The 22,063-nt window shown below is 56.0% G+C and overlaps 7 protein-coding genes across 7 annotated transcripts; 5 read left to right on the top strand and 2 right to left on the bottom strand.

The window, feature by feature from the left end:
• Positions 1–1,486: 1,486 nt before the first annotated feature.
• On the bottom strand, positions 1,487–2,452 carry M421DRAFT_135433 (uncharacterized protein). The gene has a single exon (XM_033587419.1). The coding sequence runs from the start codon at positions 2,097–2,099 to the stop codon at positions 1,527–1,529; it is 573 nt and encodes a 190-aa protein (XP_033449516.1). The 5' UTR covers positions 2,100–2,452; the 3' UTR covers positions 1,487–1,526.
• Positions 2,453–3,975: 1,523 nt separating this feature from the next.
• Positions 3,976–7,531, bottom strand: M421DRAFT_419788 (uncharacterized protein). Its single transcript, XM_033592247.1, has one exon. It carries the CDS (start codon positions 7,322–7,324, stop codon positions 4,256–4,258), a length of 3,069 nt encoding a protein of 1,022 aa, XP_033449515.1. The 5' UTR covers positions 7,325–7,531; the 3' UTR covers positions 3,976–4,255.
• Positions 7,532–8,082: 551 nt separating this feature from the next.
• Positions 8,083–10,979, top strand: M421DRAFT_419787 (glutamate carboxypeptidase 2). The gene is made up of 3 exons (XM_033592246.1): positions 8,083–8,637; positions 8,746–9,700; positions 9,753–10,979. Exons 1-3 carry the CDS (start codon positions 8,349–8,351, stop codon positions 10,630–10,632), a joined length of 2,124 nt encoding a protein of 707 aa, XP_033449514.1. The 5' UTR covers positions 8,083–8,348; the 3' UTR covers positions 10,633–10,979.
• Positions 10,980–11,621: 642 nt separating this feature from the next.
• Positions 11,622–15,675, top strand: M421DRAFT_100396 (uncharacterized protein; the record flags this gene model as incomplete). The annotated part of the gene is made up of 7 exons (XM_033586509.1): positions 11,622–11,879; positions 11,927–12,699; positions 12,750–12,908; positions 13,412–13,779; positions 13,932–14,077; positions 14,134–15,209; positions 15,324–15,675. The coding sequence occupies 7 exons, from the start codon at positions 11,622–11,624 to the stop codon at positions 15,673–15,675; spliced, it is 3,132 nt and encodes a 1,043-aa protein (XP_033449513.1).
• A 98-nt stretch (positions 15,676–15,773) lies between these two features.
• On the top strand, positions 15,774–16,493 carry M421DRAFT_135353 (uncharacterized protein). The gene has a single exon (XM_033587417.1). It carries the CDS (start codon positions 15,872–15,874, stop codon positions 16,382–16,384), a length of 513 nt encoding a protein of 170 aa, XP_033449512.1. The 5' UTR covers positions 15,774–15,871; the 3' UTR covers positions 16,385–16,493.
• Positions 16,494–16,796: 303 nt separating this feature from the next.
• Positions 16,797–19,688, top strand: M421DRAFT_135367 (alpha/beta-hydrolase). The gene is made up of 2 exons (XM_033587418.1): positions 16,797–17,188; positions 17,242–19,688. The coding sequence occupies exons 1-2, from the start codon at positions 17,097–17,099 to the stop codon at positions 19,463–19,465; spliced, it is 2,316 nt and encodes a 771-aa protein (XP_033449511.1). The 5' UTR covers positions 16,797–17,096; the 3' UTR covers positions 19,466–19,688.
• A 1,112-nt stretch (positions 19,689–20,800) lies between these two features.
• Positions 20,801–21,710, top strand: M421DRAFT_91754 (uncharacterized protein; the record flags this gene model as incomplete). Its single annotated transcript, XM_033597974.1, has 3 exons — positions 20,801–20,857; positions 20,911–20,996; positions 21,026–21,710. 3 exons carry the CDS (start codon positions 20,801–20,803, stop codon positions 21,708–21,710), a joined length of 828 nt encoding a protein of 275 aa, XP_033449510.1.
• Positions 21,711–22,063: the final 353 nt, after the last annotated feature.

Here is a 22,063-nt window from a genome sequence, read left to right as displayed (position 1 = left end):
TCTGCTGCCCGAATATACTTCCTCTTTCGACCTCTAACCTCTGTTGCTATCTCTACTGCCTTGCGAAGCCCTGCTATTTCCTGTCGCATTAACACGCTATCATGCCCTATCCGTGCAATGCCCTTGTTCAGCTGCTCAACTGCTCTAAGCAGAGGAGAAACTGGGGAATCTCTGTGCAGTCGTACACGCTCACGAACCAGCGTTGACTGAGCCTCTATCTCACGGAGGTTGCTTGGAGTTTTCGATTCCCATGGGGTGTCCTCTGGCTTTGGTGGAGTTGGCGTACGAAGGACCACATCAAGCTTTGATATCACCGCCTCTGGGTTGTGTGGAACTAGTCCAGCGCCCCTAAAGCCTGCACAGATGTTCTCCTTCGTGATTGACCTCTCAAAAGCTGCTTTAAAGGCTGGTAGGAAAGCCTCCTTCTTGATCTGCTTGGAGCCGTACCGTGCTAAGCCACTGATCTCATCACCATATGCCCGCTTCAAAGGCGAAAAGCAACCCATATCAAGTGGCTGCAGCAGGTGCGACGAGTGAGCAGGCATACAGAGAACAATAATCTTCTCTTCCTCACAGTGTTTGTGGAATTCATGTGAGCTGTGGCTCTCATGGCCGTCCACAATCAGCAGCCTGTGTGCACCCACCTTCCGGTCTTTTGTATGGGTATTGAAGTGCTTCAGCCAGGCAATACCAAGCTCATTCGACGTCCAGCCATTAGGACTAACCTTAATTACCCAATCCTAAGGTAGATTGTGAAACCATGAGGTAATAAGGACCTTGCCAGGGAAGATAAGGAAGGGTGGGATAGCCTATCCTTTGGCGTTGACTCCTTGTATATTAGTGACCTAACCACGGTTCCCTGGCTGCAGGCTCTTTGTGCTACGCTTCTCAGAGCCTGTAAAGACCATCTGGCTATGGATAACCCCCATCATGAAGCCTGTCTCGTCAAAGTTGTACATGTCTTCGTCTGTGATGCTGTACTTGGCCTTTGTGTTGGCAACTAGCTCAAACCAGGGCGTTATAACGCGTGCATCTTCGTTAAGGGCTCGCTGGCGATCATATGGACGGCTCCTTCGAAGCTTGATCTCAGGCGTACGCGTCTTGAAGTTGTCTACCCAGTGCTTGCCAACAGGCTCTCCACCGCGCTCAGCAAGCAGATCATTGGCCATATCTCGCACCATAGCCTTTGTAGCAGGTATTCCTCTTGTGTCAAGCTCAAGTATACGTTGTACAAGGGCCTCCTCCTCCAGTTTGCTCAGCTTCTTTGAATTGGGCTCGCGATCGCGTCGAGAGAGGGCTCCTTGGCGTTGTTGGCGGACAGTAGTTCGAGGTACGCTGAAGGCTGCAATAGCGCGTCTTTCGCTCTCGTCGCGATCTTTAATTGTAGCTTGGATAGCAAGCTGTAAGGTCCCTTCAGTATAGGTTAATTGCACGTTGCGTTGGGATGGCATTGTAATGCAAAGTAGTTATTAGGCTATCATGGTTGGGATGGACCGCTCGCTTGGGTTGGACCGCTCGCTTGTGAACTACGTTAGTACTGTATCGTCATGGCCTGATTTCGCCATATTCAGTGTAGACAGCGCATCGATAATACCGTCTTGAAGGTGACCGACAATGATCCTGTGAATTTCTGGATATTTGTACGGGTGATCCGAGTTCTGTTTGAGGCACTGTGTGGATGAGTTTTTTCCAGCCTTGTGAATGGCGATGAGCTTACCGGTATTGCAGGTGGTTCGGGAACCTATCAACCTCCATCGCCTCGGCCATACCAGGCTGATGACGCAGCATATCATAGCAACCAACACTCCGACCACAGCTATTATGGCTTCGGTCGACCAGCCCTTTGATGCGTGCTCAATATTGTCATGCGTCGATTTCGTAGTTGGGAGGCCGTGTGAGTGCGATAATATTTGCGAAATGAAGAGTAAGGCGACAGTGTTCACCATGTTGTAGATTTGTAATTGCACGATGCGAAGGCAGTTGGTGGAGTTATTACAACGGAGGCATGGTGTGTACACAATGAGTATATGATCGAGGCCGTCTTGAACCTGTTGAGTATAAATCGTGATTGATGTTGAGTTTGTCTCTTTCGGAGACATAGGAGTAATGATACTTATGCCAACGCGTGGTGAATCGCAATTGTCGTAGACGGCGCAGCATGGGCCCAATCAGCCGTGAAAGATCCAGTTTTATGAGAAGTCTGGCAGATTTGTGAGAAGAACTGAAAATAGTACGTACAACACTACCTAAGCTAGCCGTAGGTATGCGGGGGATCGTGTACCTAAGTTGGCGGCAGCGCCTGCGACCCAATGGAAAGAACGGTTGACGCAGAGCACCGCCACTTGGACCGACCTTAGCCTGATCCCCGAGCTAGAACAGTTAGGATTATGTTGCCATCTGCTCGGAACCTCTGATAAGCGGGCAGGATGGTTTGGCTGTTGTGATTCCACGCTGGTCCTATGATCCATTAAACCTCTCCGACCCTGGCCTCGAAGTTGGCGCGGTCGAGCATTCACGTGTAGCGCTACAAAAGCATCATGCTGGGAAGCTCAATTAATCAAGCGTCATTATCTCAAAATCTTGAGTAAGTGACGACTCAATTTATGAGAGTGAGCGTGAAAGTAGAGAAGCTCATGGATGGGTCACTTCATGTTAACGGCCCGTTACTGGTACATACCTACCATTGCCGGTTCCCCGCAATCCTTCAGGTCACAACTTTACACCCATCAATCACAAGCTGACAATTCGCCAAATTTGCCTCGAAACGGTCTCACCATCTGCACAGAAGCGAAGAGTCGAACATGTCTTTAAGGCTCTGACTATGTATACAGGTCTTGCTGTCTTCCTGTCTGCTATCTACGCGCGAATCTCTGCTTACAATGCCTATACCGAAAGCCCATCGTGAGCATACACGGCCCATTCCAATATCCGCTGGATCAATACCAAAGTAATAGTGATGATGGCGACTGCCGAAATACTGCTACTACCATGGAATTGGCGCGTCTTAAGATATTGACTCGGCTGGTCAGCAAGATGTATGCCATACAGACAGGCGCCGTGAGGCTGCGATGCTATCGAAGTCAGCGACACGTCAGCGTTGAGGGTATCACGTGCGTATATGTAGTCGTGTACACCATTGTCGGCGTTATACGTCTTTGGCAAGACGGCCACGTGAGGCCAACAATACAGCAGAGTAGTGCAACGAATACCCCAACGAGAGCCAGGATTGCCTCTGCAGACAAACTACGTGCTCCCTGGTTGTCTTGACTCTGCATGAGCCCTGTTGTCGGTAGGACATGCACGCGACGTACTAGTTGTAACGTGAAGAGAGGTGCAAGGAACTTGGACATGGTAAAGGTAGCGTGAGGACGTGAGTTTACAGGCATCTATGTTATCTCGGGACACGCAGGCAGTGAATGGCTGAATCATGCAAGCTTGAGAATATGCCATTGTGTTCCAAAGTTCGTAGGTAAGGACAATTACTTGCGGTGTAACAAAGGCTTTAAGAATCGGGGGGCAGACACACGCTAGGAATATAAGGCATATCTGCGTTCGAGTGCTCATGGACTAGACGCGTATATCCATCCGTGCATGGTGACGGGATCGATGGCTGTGCAATCTCCTGATTGGGGCTTGTGGCCTCGACGTCTAGTGGAATGCGCGGTAGATGGCTTTTGCTAAGCAGACCCATCAGAGAGGCTACAATATACCTGTAAATAACGTTGCAGTATCAAAAAGTTGATATTTGAATATGTGCTGACCGTTCGGCACGCCGGATACTCAGCTGGTTCTGTCGGGAACACTTTCAAGCAATGAGTCTCCGCGCCCACATAGGCGATTGGCTCCCCAACATGCGAGAAAGATGCTGCAAAGGGCTATGCAGGCACCGTAATATCCTGAACATGGTCGCATAAGTGACTGCTGGCGCGCGTTGGCTACAAAAGGTACACGTGTGCAGTAGTTCGTAGTAAAATGAGCGTTAAAAGAAAAATTCAGAAGAGGGAAGAACACCAATTGTACTTGTCCAACGATGACTGATGATCCAAAACCGAAGAACGCCATACAGTCAATCGAGTGCATCTGGCCTGATCAGGACCTTCTATATATGCTGAACGCCGTCGCATAACGCAGCTAGACTGCTCTGCTGTCTTACAACCACAAACCTTAATATCTATATCCAGGGTATCAATACGAATAGTAGTTCACCACGCAGTAAATGCTCAACATCCCCCTTCACCATCCTCGCAATGCGAAATCAACGCTCATTCAGCCGCTCGCTCGAGCCCCCAGCACCTCCTCTCATGAAAACCCTCCTGGTACTACCAGTCTTGCCCAAATCAACAAAGTCCTGCACCGGCCTCCTCGCAGCAGCGCGACTCGTCGATCGACTAGCCGAGCGACTCTCACTCCGACTCTTGCTTCGCCCCTCTCCTCTCTCGTCTTCCTTCATGGCTTTGTTCAAATTGCTGTTGCTGACCGAACGCGCCTGCTTCATCATGCCTTCGATCCACTCCAGCTTCTCGCCTGTGAGCTCCACTCTCTTCGCCTTGGGTCCTGCAAGACCAACTTCAGTCCCATGCCACGACTTCTGGGAGTTACTCGACGGTGGTGTGGGCGCTTCCTCCGCAATCGCCGGCGTAGATTCCCTCTCAAACCGGGGTATAGGCGGCGGCGGGGAGTCAGTCGAGATACCAAGACCCGCAAGCTTGCCGTCTGGTGTCGTGTTGGGAGTCTTACGGCCGCCTCCACTAAAGCGGCGCGTGGTGCTCATTGCACTTCCAGGTCTTGCAGACCCGGCATCTGAGCCTTGTACTTCGAGACCGAGGACTTCGAATTTGCCCTCGCTTGCTGTGCGACGGCCATGATGCTCGGCGTACTGGTGCAGGTATTCGGCTAGGTCGGACCAGCCTCCGCCGACTCGGACCATGACGCGCTCTCCATTCTCTCCGACACGGCGGATGAAGAGCTTGATCGGTTGCTCCTTGCCAGGTTGTGTGAGATGGTAGAGCTTTATGTCGTTGTCGATTCTTGCGTTTGCAGACTTGCGTCCTGCGCCTGCGTTAGCACTTTCAAACTCATTCCTGACGGGCGACAAGGTAAGTGCGGGTGTCCTCAGGCCACTCGCTGAACGAGCAGCACGCAAGTATCCCCTACTACCTTTGTGGCCAACGCCGCGAGATGGCTTGATTTCGTGCGCGTCTGCACCCGGTCCCGAGGTGAGGAGAATGCGAGCCGGTATCGTTGTCAGGATGTCCGAGATCTTGCGTTCGAGATCATCAGCCGTTTGTGGTCTTTTGTGGCTGAATTGTGTTGGTGGCCAAGGTGCGCTGTCAACGTTGGACGAGGAAGCATCTTTCGCAGGTCGACGCTTCGTCATGGCTGCGTTGAGCTCAGGGCGAGGAGCTCTAATACTCCGGTTTCCAGTGTGACGCGCAGTGGGCGACTCCTCGATGACACTCACAGGGCTGGAGTCGCAGGAAGCGTTAGAAGAGACAGAGCTGGTACTCAGACGGCGCGAACGAGGATTCTGAGGCGCCTCCCCATCTTTGCCATCCATAGAAGCTAAACCAGGATAGTGTGAAAAAGCTTTTGAGTCAATCTTGTGCACAAAGCTAGCGGGACTATCGTCCTCGCTGATTGGGATGATAGATGGGCTCTCATAGCTGGCGACGACATGAACAGCGTCACTGGCATTATCCTGCGCTTCGTTGTGGACCACAGTATCGCCCTCATCAGACTCGTAGCCACCGTCAGTGGAAGGCGATGCAGTCTCGAAGTTGATATTATTAGGTGGCGGGATTATCGTGAACGGCGTGAACGGCGTGACTTCGTCGGCATTGCCAGGGCTGACGGCATCAACGACAATACTTGGCTGTGACTGTGGAGGGATCTCCACGGAAGGTACGACCGTTGGGTGCAGTCTATGCTGAGGCCTGTCTTCTAGTGCGACTTGCTGGTCTTCCTCGCGAGCAGCCTTTTGAACGTCTTCGATGCCTTCTTGAACGTCTCCTTCGGTGCTTCTCGAGGACGCAACACTTGGCGCAGGCTTCGATGCATCTTCTGGCACACGTGCTGAATCGACCCAGACCGCAGCAGGCGATTGAGCATTACTATCTAATGGCTTCAGTCGGGGTAGTTGTGGCTCCGCTGAGAGCTGATGTACGCGTTTATCGATTGGGAGTAGCGGCGTAGGTGGGCCTGCGGGTGTATTGGAATGTTTGTCTGGGTCACGAGTCTCGTTCCGCACAATTTGCACGTGCCCTTGCTTTGCCTGGTTCTGCCTTCGCACATCAAACTCAATCATCCTCCTTGTAGACACATGCAGCCAGCGGCCATAGTCAGCCTCCAGCGTCTCGAATGTGTCGATCCAGCGGTCTGGCAGGCAATCGTCGCGGCCTTCTAATGTATCCAGCATCCCATCCAACCGGCGGCCCAGGTCACTGACTTTGCTCCGCAGCACACCTGATATGGTATCTACGGCCTCTTTCCACTGATAGAAGGCGAAGTTTGTCTCGTCTTCAGGCGGCGAAAGCGCATTCCAGCCTAGGCCCATAGCCTTCTGGGCCTGGGTGAGGTGGTCGAGGAAGCGAGGCGTGGAACGGAGGATCGAAACACGGGCAGTCCAGGTGTTGAGGCAGTCCTTCAGCTGGGCATGGTGCGGGAGGGCGGACAGGAGCGTTTGAGTTATGAGGAAAGAGAAGTCGTCCACAAGCTGGTAGCTGGAGCGACTGGCACCAAAGCCGGCTGAACCGGGACGCGACCTGCCCTGAGGGTGCATGTCCAGCACGTGCTCCTTCAGCTCGTCCACGTCCATCTTCAGCAACTCTTCGCTCATGTCGTCCAACCGCGCCTCGTGCTGCTCAACTTCGACCGACAGCAGCGAGCCATAGTACTCGAGCGGCGCTAGCGCATCTGCGTCGCCAACATGCTCTGCTATGCGCGCCTTCAAGCTACGGCGGCGCTTTTCCTTGTATTCCTCGCTTGGCGGCTCGAAGCTGCCTGTCCACCCCCATTGCTCGATCTCAGAGCACCAGCTCTTCAAGCGCTGCGCAGCCTTGGCGACACGTGCGCCCAAGTCGCGTTCGGCGGCGGTCAGACTGTCAATGCAGGCAAAGATCTTGTATTCGTCTCGTGTGGTGTCGAACGGTATGGGCTCTATGGTGAAGGCGCGGAGGGTGGTCGTGGGCGACAGATCGCGCAGATGACTCTCTTCAGATGCGCCCAGCATGCGTCCTCTGCGGGTTCCGGGCGACATCATGGGCGATGGAGCTCGCCGCGGCGTGACAGGTGGCGCCAGTCGCATGGGCGACGTCAGGGCAGCCATGGTAAAGAGTGTGGGTGGGAAGGAGCGACGGCGCGAACATGTGCAAGGAGCGTGGAAGTGGAAGGTACAAAGGAGTTATTGTGAGACTCTCCGCTGTCGAATGTCCTTCCAGATGGACCAGATGGGAGTGCTGGTCTCTGTGTCAGTGTTTCGTGACGATGCTCGCTGCTGCTTCTCCTTAGCAACGGCGCTCCATCTGCAGCGTGGTGTTGTTTGTTACGCAGCAGCCTAAAGTTGCGACCACTCCCAACGCTTGAGGAGCGCCTGCATGCATCAGTGGGCGCTTTCTCCACAGGCTAGCCTGAATTCCTCGTAGCGCCGGCCCACGCCTGACACTTGCGGCTGAACTCTTTCTCCCTTGCGGTGCCTCACAAGGGCACTATGATTCATCGGCGACTATTGGGAACAAAGATGCCATTGCGAGGACCGACATCAAGGTGTTGTGTGGAAAGAAGAATTGAAACCAACATCCTGGAATTCATCTCCAGATCGTGACCCCCGCCTTGGAAGCCTACTAGCCGTTACCGCTACAATTCCGCGTGCAGTACCGTCATACAAAGGATGGAATGTCCCGAGTGTCACATTACTATGAGCTAAAGCTGTACTCGCTCCAGCTATGCTGCGACTTGGAGAAAGAGAGCACGGAAGCAAGCGGGTGACTTTGCTCGGCTACCGAGCATCACCTCGCTGCCCCATGTACCCCACTGCACCACACCGTCATCGTCTATCGCCAAGCAACTATCGAGCTCACCCCGCGCCGGTCTCTCTGCTACCTTCCTCAATCAGTATGAAGCTTACGCAAGTCACTCACGGTTACGAAGAAGCTGTGCAGCTTCATGCTTGGAAATGCCGCCATGACAGCTTTCTCATCGGTCTTGCCATGGCAGAATCGGCACGAGGCGGTTGACGTTATCAGAGACCCAGTACCAGGGGTTGAATTGATGAAAATTCGGTTCTATAAGAGCAGGAGGCTCGCTCGTGTGCTGAGCCCCGCCATCGTGAGGTGCCTCTTGAGTAGTACACTATGAGAACCTCACTTTTCTTGCTCGCCGCTATTGGCGCAGAAGCTTGTCAGCGTGAGCGCATGTTCAAGCGCCATGCTCACGGCCACGTCAAGAGACAAGCTAGCTTCCCACCCGTCTTGGATGCCAATGAACAGATCTTGATCAACTCGTTTGACAACACCTCCATCTCGACATGGTCGTACTACTACACCCATGGCGACCACATCGCAGGAAGAAACGAGTCAATGGCACAGTGGACTGCTGACAAGTGGGCATCCTTCGGGTTTACCTCGAGGCTGGACGAATACTGTAAGCTCTAGCCCTAACACTGGCGTTCGCCCTTCCTCGAACTAGCAGTGACTTGCATGAGGTCGCTCAAGAAGCAATCGCTAAATAATCGACTGACAAGGGATATAGATGTATTCCTCAACTATCCCGTTTCCCACTCTCTTGTCTTGACCTACCCCAATGGCAGCACTTACACCCCCACTCTTCAAGAAGACGTACTTGAAGAGGATCCTACCACCAGCTACCCGAACAGCATCTCGACGTTCCACGGCTACTCCTTCACCGGCAACGCATCTGCAGAATATGTCTACGTTGGAAGGGGTCAGCAGGTCGACTTCGAGCGCCTGGAGGCACTCGGCGTTGACTTTAAGGGCAAGATCGCTCTGGCCAAGTACGGTGGTCCATTCCGTGGGCTCAAGGTCAAGAACGCGCAAGATCACGGCATGATCGGTGCAGTCATCTTCACTGATCCAGGTGATGATGGTAACATGACTGAGGCCAAGGGTCAGTTGGCGTACCCCAATGGTCCGGCAAGAAATCCCTCCACAGTGCAAAGAGGCAGTGTTCAATTCCTCAGTACCTACCCCGGAGACCCCACAACTCCCGGGTATGTATCAAAAGAAGACTCTCCAAGGTCTGATCGCAGCCTCATCACTCCTCAAATCCCCTCTTTACCGATTTCTTGGACCGAGGCACAGCCTCTGCTGCAAGCATTGAATGGCTTTGGCCCATCAAGCGCAGAGATTAATCGCACTGGCTGGGTTGGTGCCATTCCTGGCGTTAATTACAGCGCCGGCACTGGTTCGGGTGCTAGTCTTGCTATGAGCAACGTCATGAACGACACATACGGCACCATCTGGAACGCCATTGGTATTATCAATGGCACAAATGAGGACGAAGTTGTCATTGTTGGCAATCACCGCGACGCCTGGATCATTGGCGGCGCAGCAGATCCGAACTCAGGTTCAGCGGTGCTCATCGAATTGGCTAAGGCCTTTGGTGAGCTCACCAAGACTGGCTGGAAGCCTGCTCGCACAATTGTGCTCTGCAGTTGGGACGCCGAGGAGTACGGACTCGTTGGAAGGTAAGAGCGATCAACCTCACATCACGAGACCAAAATGCTGACAGTCTCACAGTACTGAATGGATGGAGGAGTACATCCCGTGGCTCAAGAGTGCTGCGGTATCTTACCTGAACATCGACGTAGCCGTTGCCGGCCCTATTCCTGATGTCTCAGCAACTCCAGATTTACATGCAGTTGCTCAAGAGCAGATGAAGAAGATCATCTACCCCTTCCGCGGCAGTACCAATCAGACTATGTATGATGTCTGGTCAACCATCGATGGCACAGTCGGTATTCTAGGTAGCGGGAGTGACTACACTGCCTTCCTCCACCGCGGCATTGCAGCAATCGACATGGGTGCAGGCGGCGGACCAAACGACCCGGTCTACCATTACCACTCCAACTACGACTCCTACCACTGGATGGCGAACTTCGGGGACCCTGGTTTCCACACCCACAAGGCTATAGGTCAATACTTGACTCTCCTTCTCTACCACATGGTCAACGACCCAGTGGTTCCTCTCCAGCCCGCAGACTACGTCGAGGAGCTGAACACCTACCTGAAGGCACTCAACAGCACGATCGCTTCTGCCAACGCGACCGTCGATCTGTCGGCCCTTGTCGACGCCATTTCAACCTTCGAGTCCTCAGCACAGCAATTCAACGACCTGCGCGACCAGGCCGTCGCAGCCAACAACACCGAGCTGATCACTGTCCAGAACCACAAAGCGCGCGATTTCTCCCGCGGTTTCACCTCTCAAGGCGGTCTTCCCACCAGAGAGTTCTACCAGCACACCATCTTTGCGCCTGGCCGTGACACCGGCTACGCACCCGTCACCTTCCCAGGTATCACCGAGAGCATCACATTCGATGAAGATGCCGACTTGGCGATCGAATGGGTAGAGAAGACAAGCGCTGCGATTCTGATAGCTGCCAGTATCCTCAAAACCTAGCGAGTTGTTGATATTTTCGCAATGATCAAGCGTGGCGTTTGGACGCATGTGGGCGGCCTCTCGTGTTCGAGAAAAGTTCGACTACAATACGGAAGTAATTGTAGCCTTCAGAGCTTTATTTAGTTGCAGACGATGCACAGATGGACTCTGACTACCCCCCATAATTTCGGCAGTTTTCTCTTACCGCCGAGCCTTTCTGCAACACGAGAGGCGGCATCCACGTAGAGGTTCGGCGCAAGCGTCGAGTCGGCGAATAGTAGAGATCAATGCGCACATACGCAGCAGGCGCAGCAGATAATCGTAGTCTTATTCTAATGAGTCATGAAGCAACGAATCCATGTTTTGGCATTATCCATCTCCATCTGCACTACGCAGGGGCCTACGCAAGTGTGTCTTGCCCAACGCAGTTAGAACATAATCCGGCAGTGACGGGCCACGTCCTCGCCTGCCGCGCCCTGTTCAACATCTCAGAAAAGGATTAATCGCATCTTCGCGCCAGCATCAGAGTGTCAAAGCAGCAGGTTATTGTCTGAAATGTCAGACTGAGCGGGACGGCCCCACGGCTGTAATGACGACCGACCCGCCCCTCTTGCCGAGTAATCCGAAGGCCCACGATGCGACAGGCGTGAAAAGCCTCAACTAGGATTGCGTTGCCGCACGCGACATGTTCCCACTTCTGGGCGTATCAGCTTGTCTGCGATCCGAGTACCCCGGCGTCAGGATACCGACTTGCGAGGCGAGGCGATGCTTGTTTTGCAAGGCGTCGTCATGCTCCTTTCGCCTAAACCCAAGTGAGACTGGGTTCGACCCGCGATATGTGAACAAACATGTCTTGGACCCCGTACGGCCTTGCTGACCGTTGGCTGCGCATTCGTCTGTTGTTGTCTTGAGCGATTCGTTGATTCTTTACTGCCCTGTCTGTCGCTGCCTTCCTGTCGTTCTCTAAGCACCCGCATCGCTCCTTCCGGCACGTTCCCAGATAAGCAAGCATGAGGTTCTTACCTAGACTCCTGCATGCTGGAGCTGCAGCCGCCATACTCATCGTCCTGTACTTCGTGTGGCTACAGCACGATCACCTTGGGCACAACATACATGAAGCATGGGAAGGCACAGCGCACAGGATCGTTGTCTTTGGCGACGACTGGTCTGACACAGGGAAATATCGAGTTTCTCCACCATCAAAAGCTCAGGCGGTTATCCGAGATTCCGATCGTGGCGACGTATGGACAGAGACGTTGTGTAAAGAAGTGAGTCCACATTGATTTCATGATTTGCATCTGCTAACATCAGGTAGCTGGCCTGCGACTTTATCGACAACTTTGCTCGGTCCATGGCGCCACACACTGACGCTGCGACCGTAGGGTCGCTCATTGATTCAGACATCCGCGCCCAGGCCGTCCCAGTCACAGACAACAACAATAACTACACCCAGGCCATGTTTGACTTCAAGACACAGGTGCAGCAGTTCCTGGAATATGAGAAGATGAAGCACCGTGTTGGCGTCCCGGAACGGCTGCGAAAGGTTGACGAGTGGACCATCTTTACCGTCTCGTTCGGACTTTGGGACTTGCTGGAGTATTCTGCCTTGGAGAAAGAGTATGCGCTCAAGGCGATCGACAACAGCATCGAAGGACTATTTGAGAACCTTGACTTGCTGGCAAAACATGTTGCGGCGCCGATGAAGATCGTGGCTCCCAAGTTGATCGATGTTACTTTCCTGCCACGCTTCCAGTCAAGACGAAACATGGACAAAGAACACTTCGCAGAAGACCAGCACCACCTGGTGTTCCTGTGGACCTATTGGAACACGGCCCTGTCTCGAACAGCATCGCAGTGGAACCACGGGGAGATCTTTATGCCAAACCCTAACAATCTGATCACGGACCAGGTCCGAGCTAAGCAGCTATACTCAAAGAACTTGTCTGATGCATCCGGCATGGGCAAGCAGGCGCCTCTTTTCGATTACGTAGAGGAGCCATGCGTAAGGTCCACGGCGGACGTCAGCGCAGAGACACTGCAAGCAGTCGGGGTCGAGAAGTGTTTCGATGCATCCAAGCACCTGTTTTGGTAAGTCATTAGTGCGCCCAAACGTTTCATCTCAGTCTAACGTGACACAGGGATGATGTACATCTCAGCGGCCCCGCTCATCAGCTAATCGGAAAGGCAGCCGCAAGCCTGCTTCGCGGCAACCACATTGTCAACGTCGGAGCTGTAGCGCAAGGCTCTAACAATGGCGAAAAGGCTTCAGGGAAGGAAACACCAAGTTTTAAGCTGAAGTTTCCTCCCGGCTACTGAGGACGCGTGGTGAACACGGCAATGATTACACAGCCAATGAAATGCTAGACGGCAGCGACTGTGCCCAACGAGGAAGGGATGATATCTCAGCCAGATCACTGTTATGCAGTTTCCGAGACGAACGGATTCATGGCAGAGTGGTGCAAGGTGGTTGCAGCATTGTTGTCTCCTTACATGACTAGCTGCAGGAATAGGAATGTCTGAGTTGTCGGCAGATCTTGTCTTGGCCGCTTCGGGCCAGGCTAAGAACAAGGAAAGGCTCAGTGCTAACGACAACGCCGCATAGTGCCTTCATTCAGTACCACATACTTCGGTATTTTTACGGACAATCTCTCCGTTCCCGTCAAACCGGTACAATGAACGGCTTTCTCAAAGGGACCCATTAGATCGGCTGCTTCTTCATTTTCTGCAAAATGGCCAGCAGTGTATTGCCGCCAATCCGGTCCTCATCCCCTCCTCCGCCTCGTGTTGTAACGTTCTTCAGTGTGCCCAGGAGATACGTCAAGTCAAACATGCAAGTGGGCGATGATAGCTCGCACTCTCTGACAGAAGACGCCAACTCTGGACGCAGTTTGAGAAAGAGTACTCGTATTCAGATACCGAGATCGGCGCCGAATATAAGCGACGTCCAACATACCAAAGAGGAAGAGCAGCCGACGTCTACATCGCCACGCGTTGCCAGAAAAAGGACTCCATCTCTCGATTCTGACGGCAATACGGAGGGATCTGTCAAGAGCGAGGGCACGACGGATGTAAAGACTCCGGCAAGCGCAGGTTCTGCGGGGTCTGGGGATCGTTCACCACATGTCTGTCTCTGCCAGCCCGAACCGAAGATTCCCCGTCCAAGGAATGGTGAGTCCATCTTTCTTTATTTGGTGTCTCAGCGGCTGGGTTGTCTAGGGTGGTTGGTGGCACTTCGCGATTCGGACATCCCTACTTGTGGACAAAGAAGTTGAAGTTCTTTGTTTGCGACGTAATTTCATCCACCGCTGACTCCTTTGTAGCGTTCATTCTTTATCGACAGCACCATCAGCAAACTATCATCCGCCGCAATCCAGGACTCAACAATCCCGACATCTCCAAGATTATTGGCGAGAAGTGGAAAGCCGAAAGTGACGAGGAGAAGAAAATCTGGCAGGACCTTGCTCAGGTTAGTAATTTTCGAGCCTCCCTTGCTGCACGCATGTGTAGGCTAACATAACACAGGAGGAGAAGGCTAGACACCACGAACAGTATCCTGACTATCGATATCAGCCCCGCCGAGTCAACAAGCCAGGATCATCGTCATTGAACCCCGGTGGCCAGCACACGACTGTTGATAAGTATCGCTGCCCAAGGTGTGGTGGTCGCAGTATCAAAACACCTACCAGCCCCTACCCTACGGAAGATCAAGGCACACCCACCTTGCCACCGCCAAATACTTCCGAAGGTCTTACCTCGACCACACGCTACCTGCCCATGATGGGTAGTCTCTCGCTTGAGTCGCCAGTCGTTGCGCGACGTGGCCCTGGCCCGTCGAGGCTTAGCAACATCCAAGTACCACCCTCTATCCGTGAGCAGGAGATGTACAGCCCCCTCACACCAGGACAGAAGCGACGCCGATATGACCATGTACCTCCTCCATCTGCTCGGAGGCCCGAGGGACCGTACTATCCCCAGAGCGCGGCCCGTCGCGAGTCACTGCCACCCATCCACGTGCATGTATCACCTCCCAACACTGCTGGCATGCATCCTCCCTCTGCTCGCACGCCCCAAGACAGACGGCTGCCGATCCATGAACTGCCTAACCGCAACGGGTCATCTGCTTCTGACATGAACATTGTGGTTCCTCAACATCACGATCAGAGCAGAAGCGTTGAAGCAATGGTGCTCAGCGTTCCGTATCAAGCGCGGATCAAGCTACTTGGTCGCATCTGTGCTCCCTTGAAGGAGCCCGGACCAACAAGTCCCGCAATGCAGACCCGAGGGGCGATCATCGCCGTCGAAGGTGACGATATGCAAGCGGTGCAAGATCTTGCTCAGTGGCTCAACGAGTGTCTTTCCAAGGACGAAGAGTACCATTCGCGCATCGTCGAGCCACCGAAAACACCCAGCGACTCGAAGAAAGAAGTAACGTTCGAAGAGTACCTCGAGCTCATCAGCGTCTGGCACGGCAAATCCAAGGAAATGACGCGCTACATCACCACGCCGATGACTGGGGTGGACGCTGGAGGTTGGAGAGACGAGGGTATGGAGAGAGGCGACGACAAAGACTCGGCGACGCCTCCGGACTCGCCACGCAAGTCGGCCTCTCCCAGGCCAACGACAATGTCGTCGTCGTCCCCCAGGCTAACGACGTCGTCGTCCCCCAGGCTAACGACGTCGTCGTCCTCGCTCAGCTCGACGACGCCGTCCAGCTCGACGACGGCGCCAACGAAGAAGCCAATCATCATCCTGCCGACGTTCCAGCTGCACGCGTCGGTGGCGTACGCGTCGCGGATCCCGATCCAGGACGCGTACTCGCCGACGGATCACTGGCAGTGGATGGCAACGCTGTGGCGGGGGATCGTGGGCCCGGATCTCACGCTGTACGTCGAGAGCTACGATGTCAAGGAGTCGCCGGCGGGCAAGATGGTGGAGCTGGACGAGCAGGTGCGGTGTCTGACGGTGCTGAAGGCGCAGGGGGCGAGGTTCGCGGATGCGAGTCTGCGGCGCGTGGGGTTTGAGGTTTCGGAGTGGGTGCGGGGGTTGGGGAGGAGGGATGCGTAGGGTGATGTGATGAAAGTGTCTTTTCTTGGTCGTGGCAGCTGGGTGGTGTGATAAAAGGGGCTTTCTTGGTTGTGGGAGGGGAGGAGGGATACTTTGGGCTTGGTGGTGTGATAAAAGCGTCTTCTCTTGGTCGTGGTAGGGGAGACGATGTTCTCCTTTCATTTTCTATATTTTTTTCCTTTCTATTCTTGTGATTATGCTGGAGATGGGGCACGTATGGGCATGGACTTGTGGGACACATGCAGGCATGGACTTGGGGTACATATGGAGTGTTGATACTAGGGGGTGGATATATCAATGGTTCGATCGGCTCTTGTTCCTACTATTGATTGACCGCTGCTCGGTGCATGTCCGCTGTCATTGTTCGCTCGTCTGGCGGTTGGGTCTGAACACGTCCCTTGGAGGGCGATCTCTCGTTCGAATCGTTATTTGCAGCGTTGCACGGACTGCAGCACACAAAGCACTACAGGGCCGTCGTCCCCCACAGTTCCATCTCCCTCTACACCTTGCGTCAGACAACGGAGAATGCCGCGGGTGCGCTCATTTGCGCGGCGGCTGCAGTCATCCGGCGGGTGTGCGACGCGCGCGCACGAGATCAAAAGGCGCTGCACGGCGGCACTCGCAGCCCCTTGCGTATCCCTCGAGTCGGCGACGGCAAGGGAAGGGCGTTTGTTCGGCGCCAGCATCCGAGCCATACACGATCCGTTGATCGTCAACGGACCGCACAGACGGACCTGGCTGTACTTTTAGCTGACTCTTTCCTCGTTGGGAGCGTGCGCCACATGTGCTGGTCGGTCGACGATTAGGTAACGGATGGTGGGGCTTTGGGAGTGGCTCAGCAGCACCGCCACGACTGCGTCGGTGCGCTCGGCTCCGTGAGGTCCGCTGCCGAGCCAGATGACGGGGCTTTCACATGCGGGCGTCACATGGCCGGCGCGCTTTCACCGTTGTCACATGCACGCGGTGGACCAACCAGCGTGCGGACTGGAGCTGAGACGACGCGCTTGTCGCGGACGACGGACAATGGGACCACACGGCTGAGTTGGGATTGCAACTCCCACAATTCCCCATGCTGCTTGCTTCCCCTCGGCCTCGACTGAAGACGTGTTGAAACTAGCATCTCGACCGAAGGCGTGTTGAATCTAGCACCTCGACCGAAGGCGTGTTGAACCTAGCACCTCGACTGAAGGCGTGTTGAACCTAGCACCTCTCCTCTCATACTGCTTCCCCCGGACTCGACTGAACGGGTGTTGAGACTCCTCCATCTCCACCTCATACTGCCTCCCCCATCTCCACCTCATACGGCCTCCCCCGGACTCGACTGAAGGCGTGTTGGCACTGCGAGCGGCTGCATCCATGACGCTGGGACGCGAGACGCCTGCACGGAACACAGCGCGGAGAACAGGCAAGAGCAGCAGACCATGATAGACCACGTGCTGGGCCGGCCGTCGGTGCAGTTCAGGAAGATGCAGGTGCTGGCCGTCGTGTCGTTTTGGTCCTTTTATCTCTACAGGCAGGCGGTCCCCGCTTGAGGGTCACAGCGCAACCACAGCTAACACACTGCAGAGGCGACCGCCACGGCCCGCCGCTGGTCCGGCGGCTCTCGTCGCTGCTCTCGTCGCGGCTCACCGTGTGGCAGACGGCGCTCGTGACGCTGCTCTACCTGTACGTGGCGCGCAACTTTGGCAAGCTCGTTGGGCTCGAGTGCCCGGAGCCCCTCGCGGCGCTGTACTCGCGGTCGTACTTCCGCGCGACCTGGGTCACCACCGCGCTGGACGCGGGCTTCTGGTCCGCCATGAAGATCAAGCGCCGCGCGCTGCGCGACGCGTGCAGCGTCGTCTTCAGCGCCTACTACCTCGTGTGCGCCGAGCAGGCCGACGAGAAGGTGCGCAAGATCCGCGCCTCGCTGACGGTCGACCACCTGCGCGTGAGCTGGAACAAAGGCACGACGCCGTACCTGCGCGCGCTGACGACGCTGATGCGCCCGCGGCTGATGTGGTACCCGCCGCGCAAGCTGCGCATCCCGCGGCCGCCCGGCAGCAGCTACAGCGAGCCCGTCGTTGCGTGGCTGTACTTCAACGGCCCGCTCGGCGCGCTGAAGACGCACCGCCACGACCGCATTGTGCTGGACGTGCCGGGCGGCGGCTTCGTGGCCATGGACCCGCGCCACCACGACGACAAGCTGATGGGCTGGGCCGGCAAGACGGGGCTGCCTGTGCTGAGCCTGGACTACCGCAAGGCCCCCGAGCACCCGTACCCGTACGCGCTGAACGAGTGCTACGACGTCTACCACAGCCTCGTCGCGACGCGCGGGCGCTGCATCGGCCTGGCGGGCGACGTCGAGCCGCGCATCGTCGTCTCGGGCGACTCGGCCGGCGGCAACCTGGCCGTGGCCATGGTGCTGATGGTCCTGCAGAGCGGCTCCACGGCAACGCGACGCGGGCAGGGCGAGCGCCCCCTCACGCCGCCCGTCGGCTGCATGCTCATCTACCCGGCCCTCGACATGAACATTGGCAACTGGATGACGGACGAGCAGATGGCCCTCATCCGCGACCGCCGCACCCGCAAGACCAACCGGCCCATCCTGCGCCACAAGAGCGCCGACTACCGCCACCTCGCCCCGAACACGCCCTTTGGCTCCGACGACGACGCGAGCGACGACGACGCGTCGAGGACGCGCGCCGTCAACGGCACAGTGCCCGCCAGCGAGAGCGTCCTCGCCTCGCCGCAGACGGCCATTCGGCTCACCACCAGCCTGACCACCAGCCGGACCGACGCCCTGACCACCAGCCTGACCGACGCCCGGACCGACGCCCGGACCGACGCCCGGACCGACGCCCGGGCCGACGCCGCCCCCGACCAGCTGTCCGCCGTCGCCACACGCGCCTCCAACGACACGCCCCGCGTCTCCCAGCAACCCGCCCCGCCCGCCACAGCCATCAAGACGCGGCTCGCAACCTCGTCCATCATCGCCTACTTCAACGACCGCATCCTGACCCCCGAGATGATGCGCGCCATGATCATCCTCTACATCGGCCCGCACCACCGCCCGGACTTCAGCACCGACTTCCTGCTCTCGCCGTGCCTCGCCCCTGACGCCCTGCTGGCCCGCTTCCCGCGCACCTGGATGCTGACGGGCGAGCGCGACCCGCTGGTCGACGACACGGTCATCTTCGCCGGCCGCCTGCGCCACGCCAAGCGCGCCGACTGGACCACGGCCCGCGAGATGGGCATGGACTGGGCCCGCGGCGAGTTCAGGGACGAGGACTGCGTCAACGTCGACCTCGTCCCGGGCATCTCGCACGGCTTCCTGCAGTTCGTCGGCGTCTTCCCGGACGGCTGGAAGTACATCTACCGCTGCGGCCGCTGGATCGAGGCCGCCTTTGCCGCCGCCGACGGCACGGACGGGCCCGACTCGACTGCCGCGACGCCCTGGCAGCGCAGCTTCGGACAAGACGACTACTTCGGCGCCGCCGGTGCCGGCGGCGGCGGCTTGCGCTCGCCCTCGGCACCGAGGACGAGCCATCACTACCGCTCCGGCACCGCATCGAGCGCCGACGACGACCGCCCGCTGGAAATGACGGTGCTGCCCAAGAACAAGGCGAGGCTCACCCCGCCGCAGGAGCATGCCAACGGCGCGGGGCGGACGGCGAGGGGGAGGGCGCGGGCCAGGAAGAGCGAGACGGGGCGGAGAAAGTCACTCGTCAGTCTGGCGAGCGAGGATGATCTGCTGGGGCGCAGGATGAAGGGCTTGACTGGCGGACTTGGGGGGCAGGGGCTGTTGGACTAGCGGTTGTAACTTGTAAGCGTGCACAGCATTTCCGGCGCATCTCTGACAGCCGCAATCTTGAATTGGAACAGTAAAAACTGGGACGTGGACGACTCAAGAACAGCCTGGGGATTCGATCCAGCACGTCAGTCGACGTCTGACATCTTGCGTCAGGTGTCAAGCTGGGTCTGTTCATATGTGGTGTTGTGACTTCATACGCACAGCACATATCTGGACAGCTGCAAAGCACCGTCATGGCGCTGGATATGCACCGCTTCCCCATGGGGAGGGAGGTGCATACTGTCAGCTCGGTTGAGCATCGTACAGGTCCGTTGAGCATCGTACAGGTCCGTCACAGACTCACAGTCAATTGAGCATCGTACACAGGTCCGTTACAGTGTCGAGGCGAAGCCTAAACCGGCCGTCATGTTTTGATACCTTCTGTCGTGGCGCCGAAACGTCTTAGTCTCTGCCTGCTGTTATTGTTGCACCCACTTGGGTCATGAGACAGCATCCAGGGTGGCGGCATCGACAAGTAGAAGCCCATAGTCACCGAGCATCCAGTCTTTGAGCATCCAGTCTTTGAGCATCCAGTCACTGTCCGTTGCTTCGAGGTGTTGGTAACGGTGAGCGTTACGACATGGTCGCGTGGCCAAATGGTACGCGATACGTTGTATTGCAGTGACAGATGATACGCCCCTGCGAGCGGAACCTGTCAAGTGCAACTCTGCACCAGCATCGCACGAATCGAGCACCCCTCGCAGATGGCATCTCGGCCCAGTCGACCCGAGCCAAAACCTCCGTCTGCACGTCAATATCGCTGACCAGAATCTCGGATCTTGACCGCTGTTCTCCCTATCGTGTGAGCCTCGCTTTCCAGGAACTAGCCTGGTCGAATGTGTGATGGCGGCCTCATATCGGACCAAAATCACTTTGTTATGCACCTCCTGTCACTTCTGGCCGTACCGGCCCCATGGTACGTCGAGGTGCGTTGGAATGCTACCGGGGGTGTAACGGTCGTATAACTAGCTGCCGTTCGACGTTGAACAGCCAGCCCTGCGGTCCGTGGTCGATAGGGCGCCCCTAGCTTCTTCTCTCACGGCTCTGTGCATACTCACTGATCTTGCAGCAGCTCTGTGCATACTCGCTGATCTTGCAGCGACGAGCCGAGCCTTGGTCTGCTGGCGGCCGCATAGATGGGTGCGGGAAGTCTCGTGGGCACGAGTTGTTGTTGGTGTCGGCCGCACCTGCAGGCGAGACCGAAGTGGCTAGCACGGATCGATCGTACCCACCTCGAACGTTTTGGCTCGCCCTGTGCCTGCGTCACTGGACCCCACAAGATCTGTTCCGTACAACATGCCTGCTGGTCGACTCGAAGAAGAATTCTCATCTCCTCATGCTGCCTGGGGGGCGGTGAGCGCCGCGATCGGGCGTGGTGCTGCCTTTGTGGCTGCTGACCGTTCGAGTCGACTCGTCCGTTGCACCGGGTCGTCCCTCACCCCAGCCAGCAATCCCGTTTGAGCAAGCCCGTCCTCCCAGTCTGCCGTATCACGTATGGTATTCTCGAGACTTCCCTCGTAGGCGAAGGGGTTGCGAAGTCAGCCGCAAGGGTGGAGTGAAGGCTTCCCAAATGAGGGAGTGCTGTGTGTTACACAGCGCTGCGTTCCAACGAGCTTTTTCGTATATGGCCTTTTTCAAGTCTTCACATTTAAGTCCATACAACCCCGAGACTACTGCCTCATCGACCACCTCTACTAGCTCTTCACACAGTCAACAATCAGCTACAGAAAGCCTTCCAACTCATCACCTCATCCTACACCACTGCCCTGTCTTTGTCCTCCAGGTTCCCTACCTCCTTCCTCAGGCTTCACAGCACCCACTCGACCTCTCAACCTCTCAGCCTCCAAACCAGTCAATATGTGCACAATTCAGTACATCATCTACAACCAGTGCAGGTGCTGGGTTCCGCAGCCTTACGGACCGAACGGACAAATACTTCGAATCTGCAGACAAGCTGAAGAGGAACGCCTCGGCTTTGCTTGCCCCGATTCACAGCGAGATCACGACGTCATTGCCAGGAGTCAGGGCTCATGCAAAGAGTGCATGTGGAAGCAGGTCCTGCATTAAGCGCCCCAAGTACCAGGAGGAAGCACGAACGAGCGTATCAGACAGCATGGTTCTTTACAAGACGCTACCTGGACCACACCCACCTCCGGCAAGCACGAACGCTACCACATCACTCTACCATCTCTTGCGACTGATTTGATCAACAGTCGATGATCGTCCATCCCAACCCTTGTCTCGACGAGTCACCGGAAGTGATGAACAAGCATAAAACCACCAGGATGGACCTGAAGCTGCGAGGAGGTCCTCGGTGACAATACCAAGGGAACATGTTATGGGAAGCATCTCCACAACTGTATTTACATAACTCTGGGTTTGGCGTTCGGGATGGATTTGTAATGCATAGCAGTGAGGCCACTTTCGTAGTCATTAGCAATAGGTCAGACTCAGTCAAACCATTGTCGACAATACCTCCGCTTCCAGAAGATTCTCGCTGTCCGTGTTCTGTAAGCAAGATACTTTGCGATTGCTGCCTGCCGTGTTCAAAGGAAATAC

The sequence above is a fragment of the Didymella exigua genome (genome assembly GCF_010094145.1).
Source record: "Didymella exigua CBS 183.55 unplaced genomic scaffold M421scaffold_11, whole genome shotgun sequence".
Taxonomy (NCBI): Eukaryota; Fungi; Ascomycota; class Dothideomycetes; order Pleosporales; family Didymellaceae; genus Didymella; species Didymella exigua.
This window is presented reverse-complemented; position numbering and strand designations above follow the sequence as displayed.

What these genes read in the sequence shown, in the direction of transcription:
- M421DRAFT_135353 (XM_033587417.1), top strand. Translation starts at nt 15,872, where the DNA reads ATGCTGGAGATGGGGCACGTATGGGCATGGACTTGTGGGACACATGCA.
- M421DRAFT_135433 (XM_033587419.1), bottom strand. Translation starts at nt 2,099, where the DNA reads ATGTCTCCGAAAGAGACAAACTCAACATCAATCACGATTTATACTCAA.
- M421DRAFT_419787 (XM_033592246.1), top strand. Translation starts at nt 8,349, where the DNA reads ATGAGAACCTCACTTTTCTTGCTCGCCGCTATTGGCGCAGAAGCTTGT. An exon ending in CTCGAGGCTGGACGAATACT is followed by an intron (nt 8,638 to 8,745) that starts GTAAGCTCTAGC and finishes CAAGGGATATAG; the next exon opens with ATGTATTCCTCAACTATCCC. An exon ending in GAGTACGGACTCGTTGGAAG is followed by an intron (nt 9,701 to 9,752) that starts GTAAGAGCGATC and finishes ACAGTCTCACAG; the next exon opens with TACTGAATGGATGGAGGAGT.
- M421DRAFT_135367 (XM_033587418.1), top strand. Translation starts at nt 17,097, where the DNA reads ATGATAGACCACGTGCTGGGCCGGCCGTCGGTGCAGTTCAGGAAGATG. An exon ending in TGGTCCTTTTATCTCTACAG is followed by an intron (nt 17,189 to 17,241) that starts GCAGGCGGTCCC and finishes AACACACTGCAG; the next exon opens with AGGCGACCGCCACGGCCCGC.
- M421DRAFT_419788 (XM_033592247.1), bottom strand. Translation starts at nt 7,324, where the DNA reads ATGGCTGCCCTGACGTCGCCCATGCGACTGGCGCCACCTGTCACGCCG.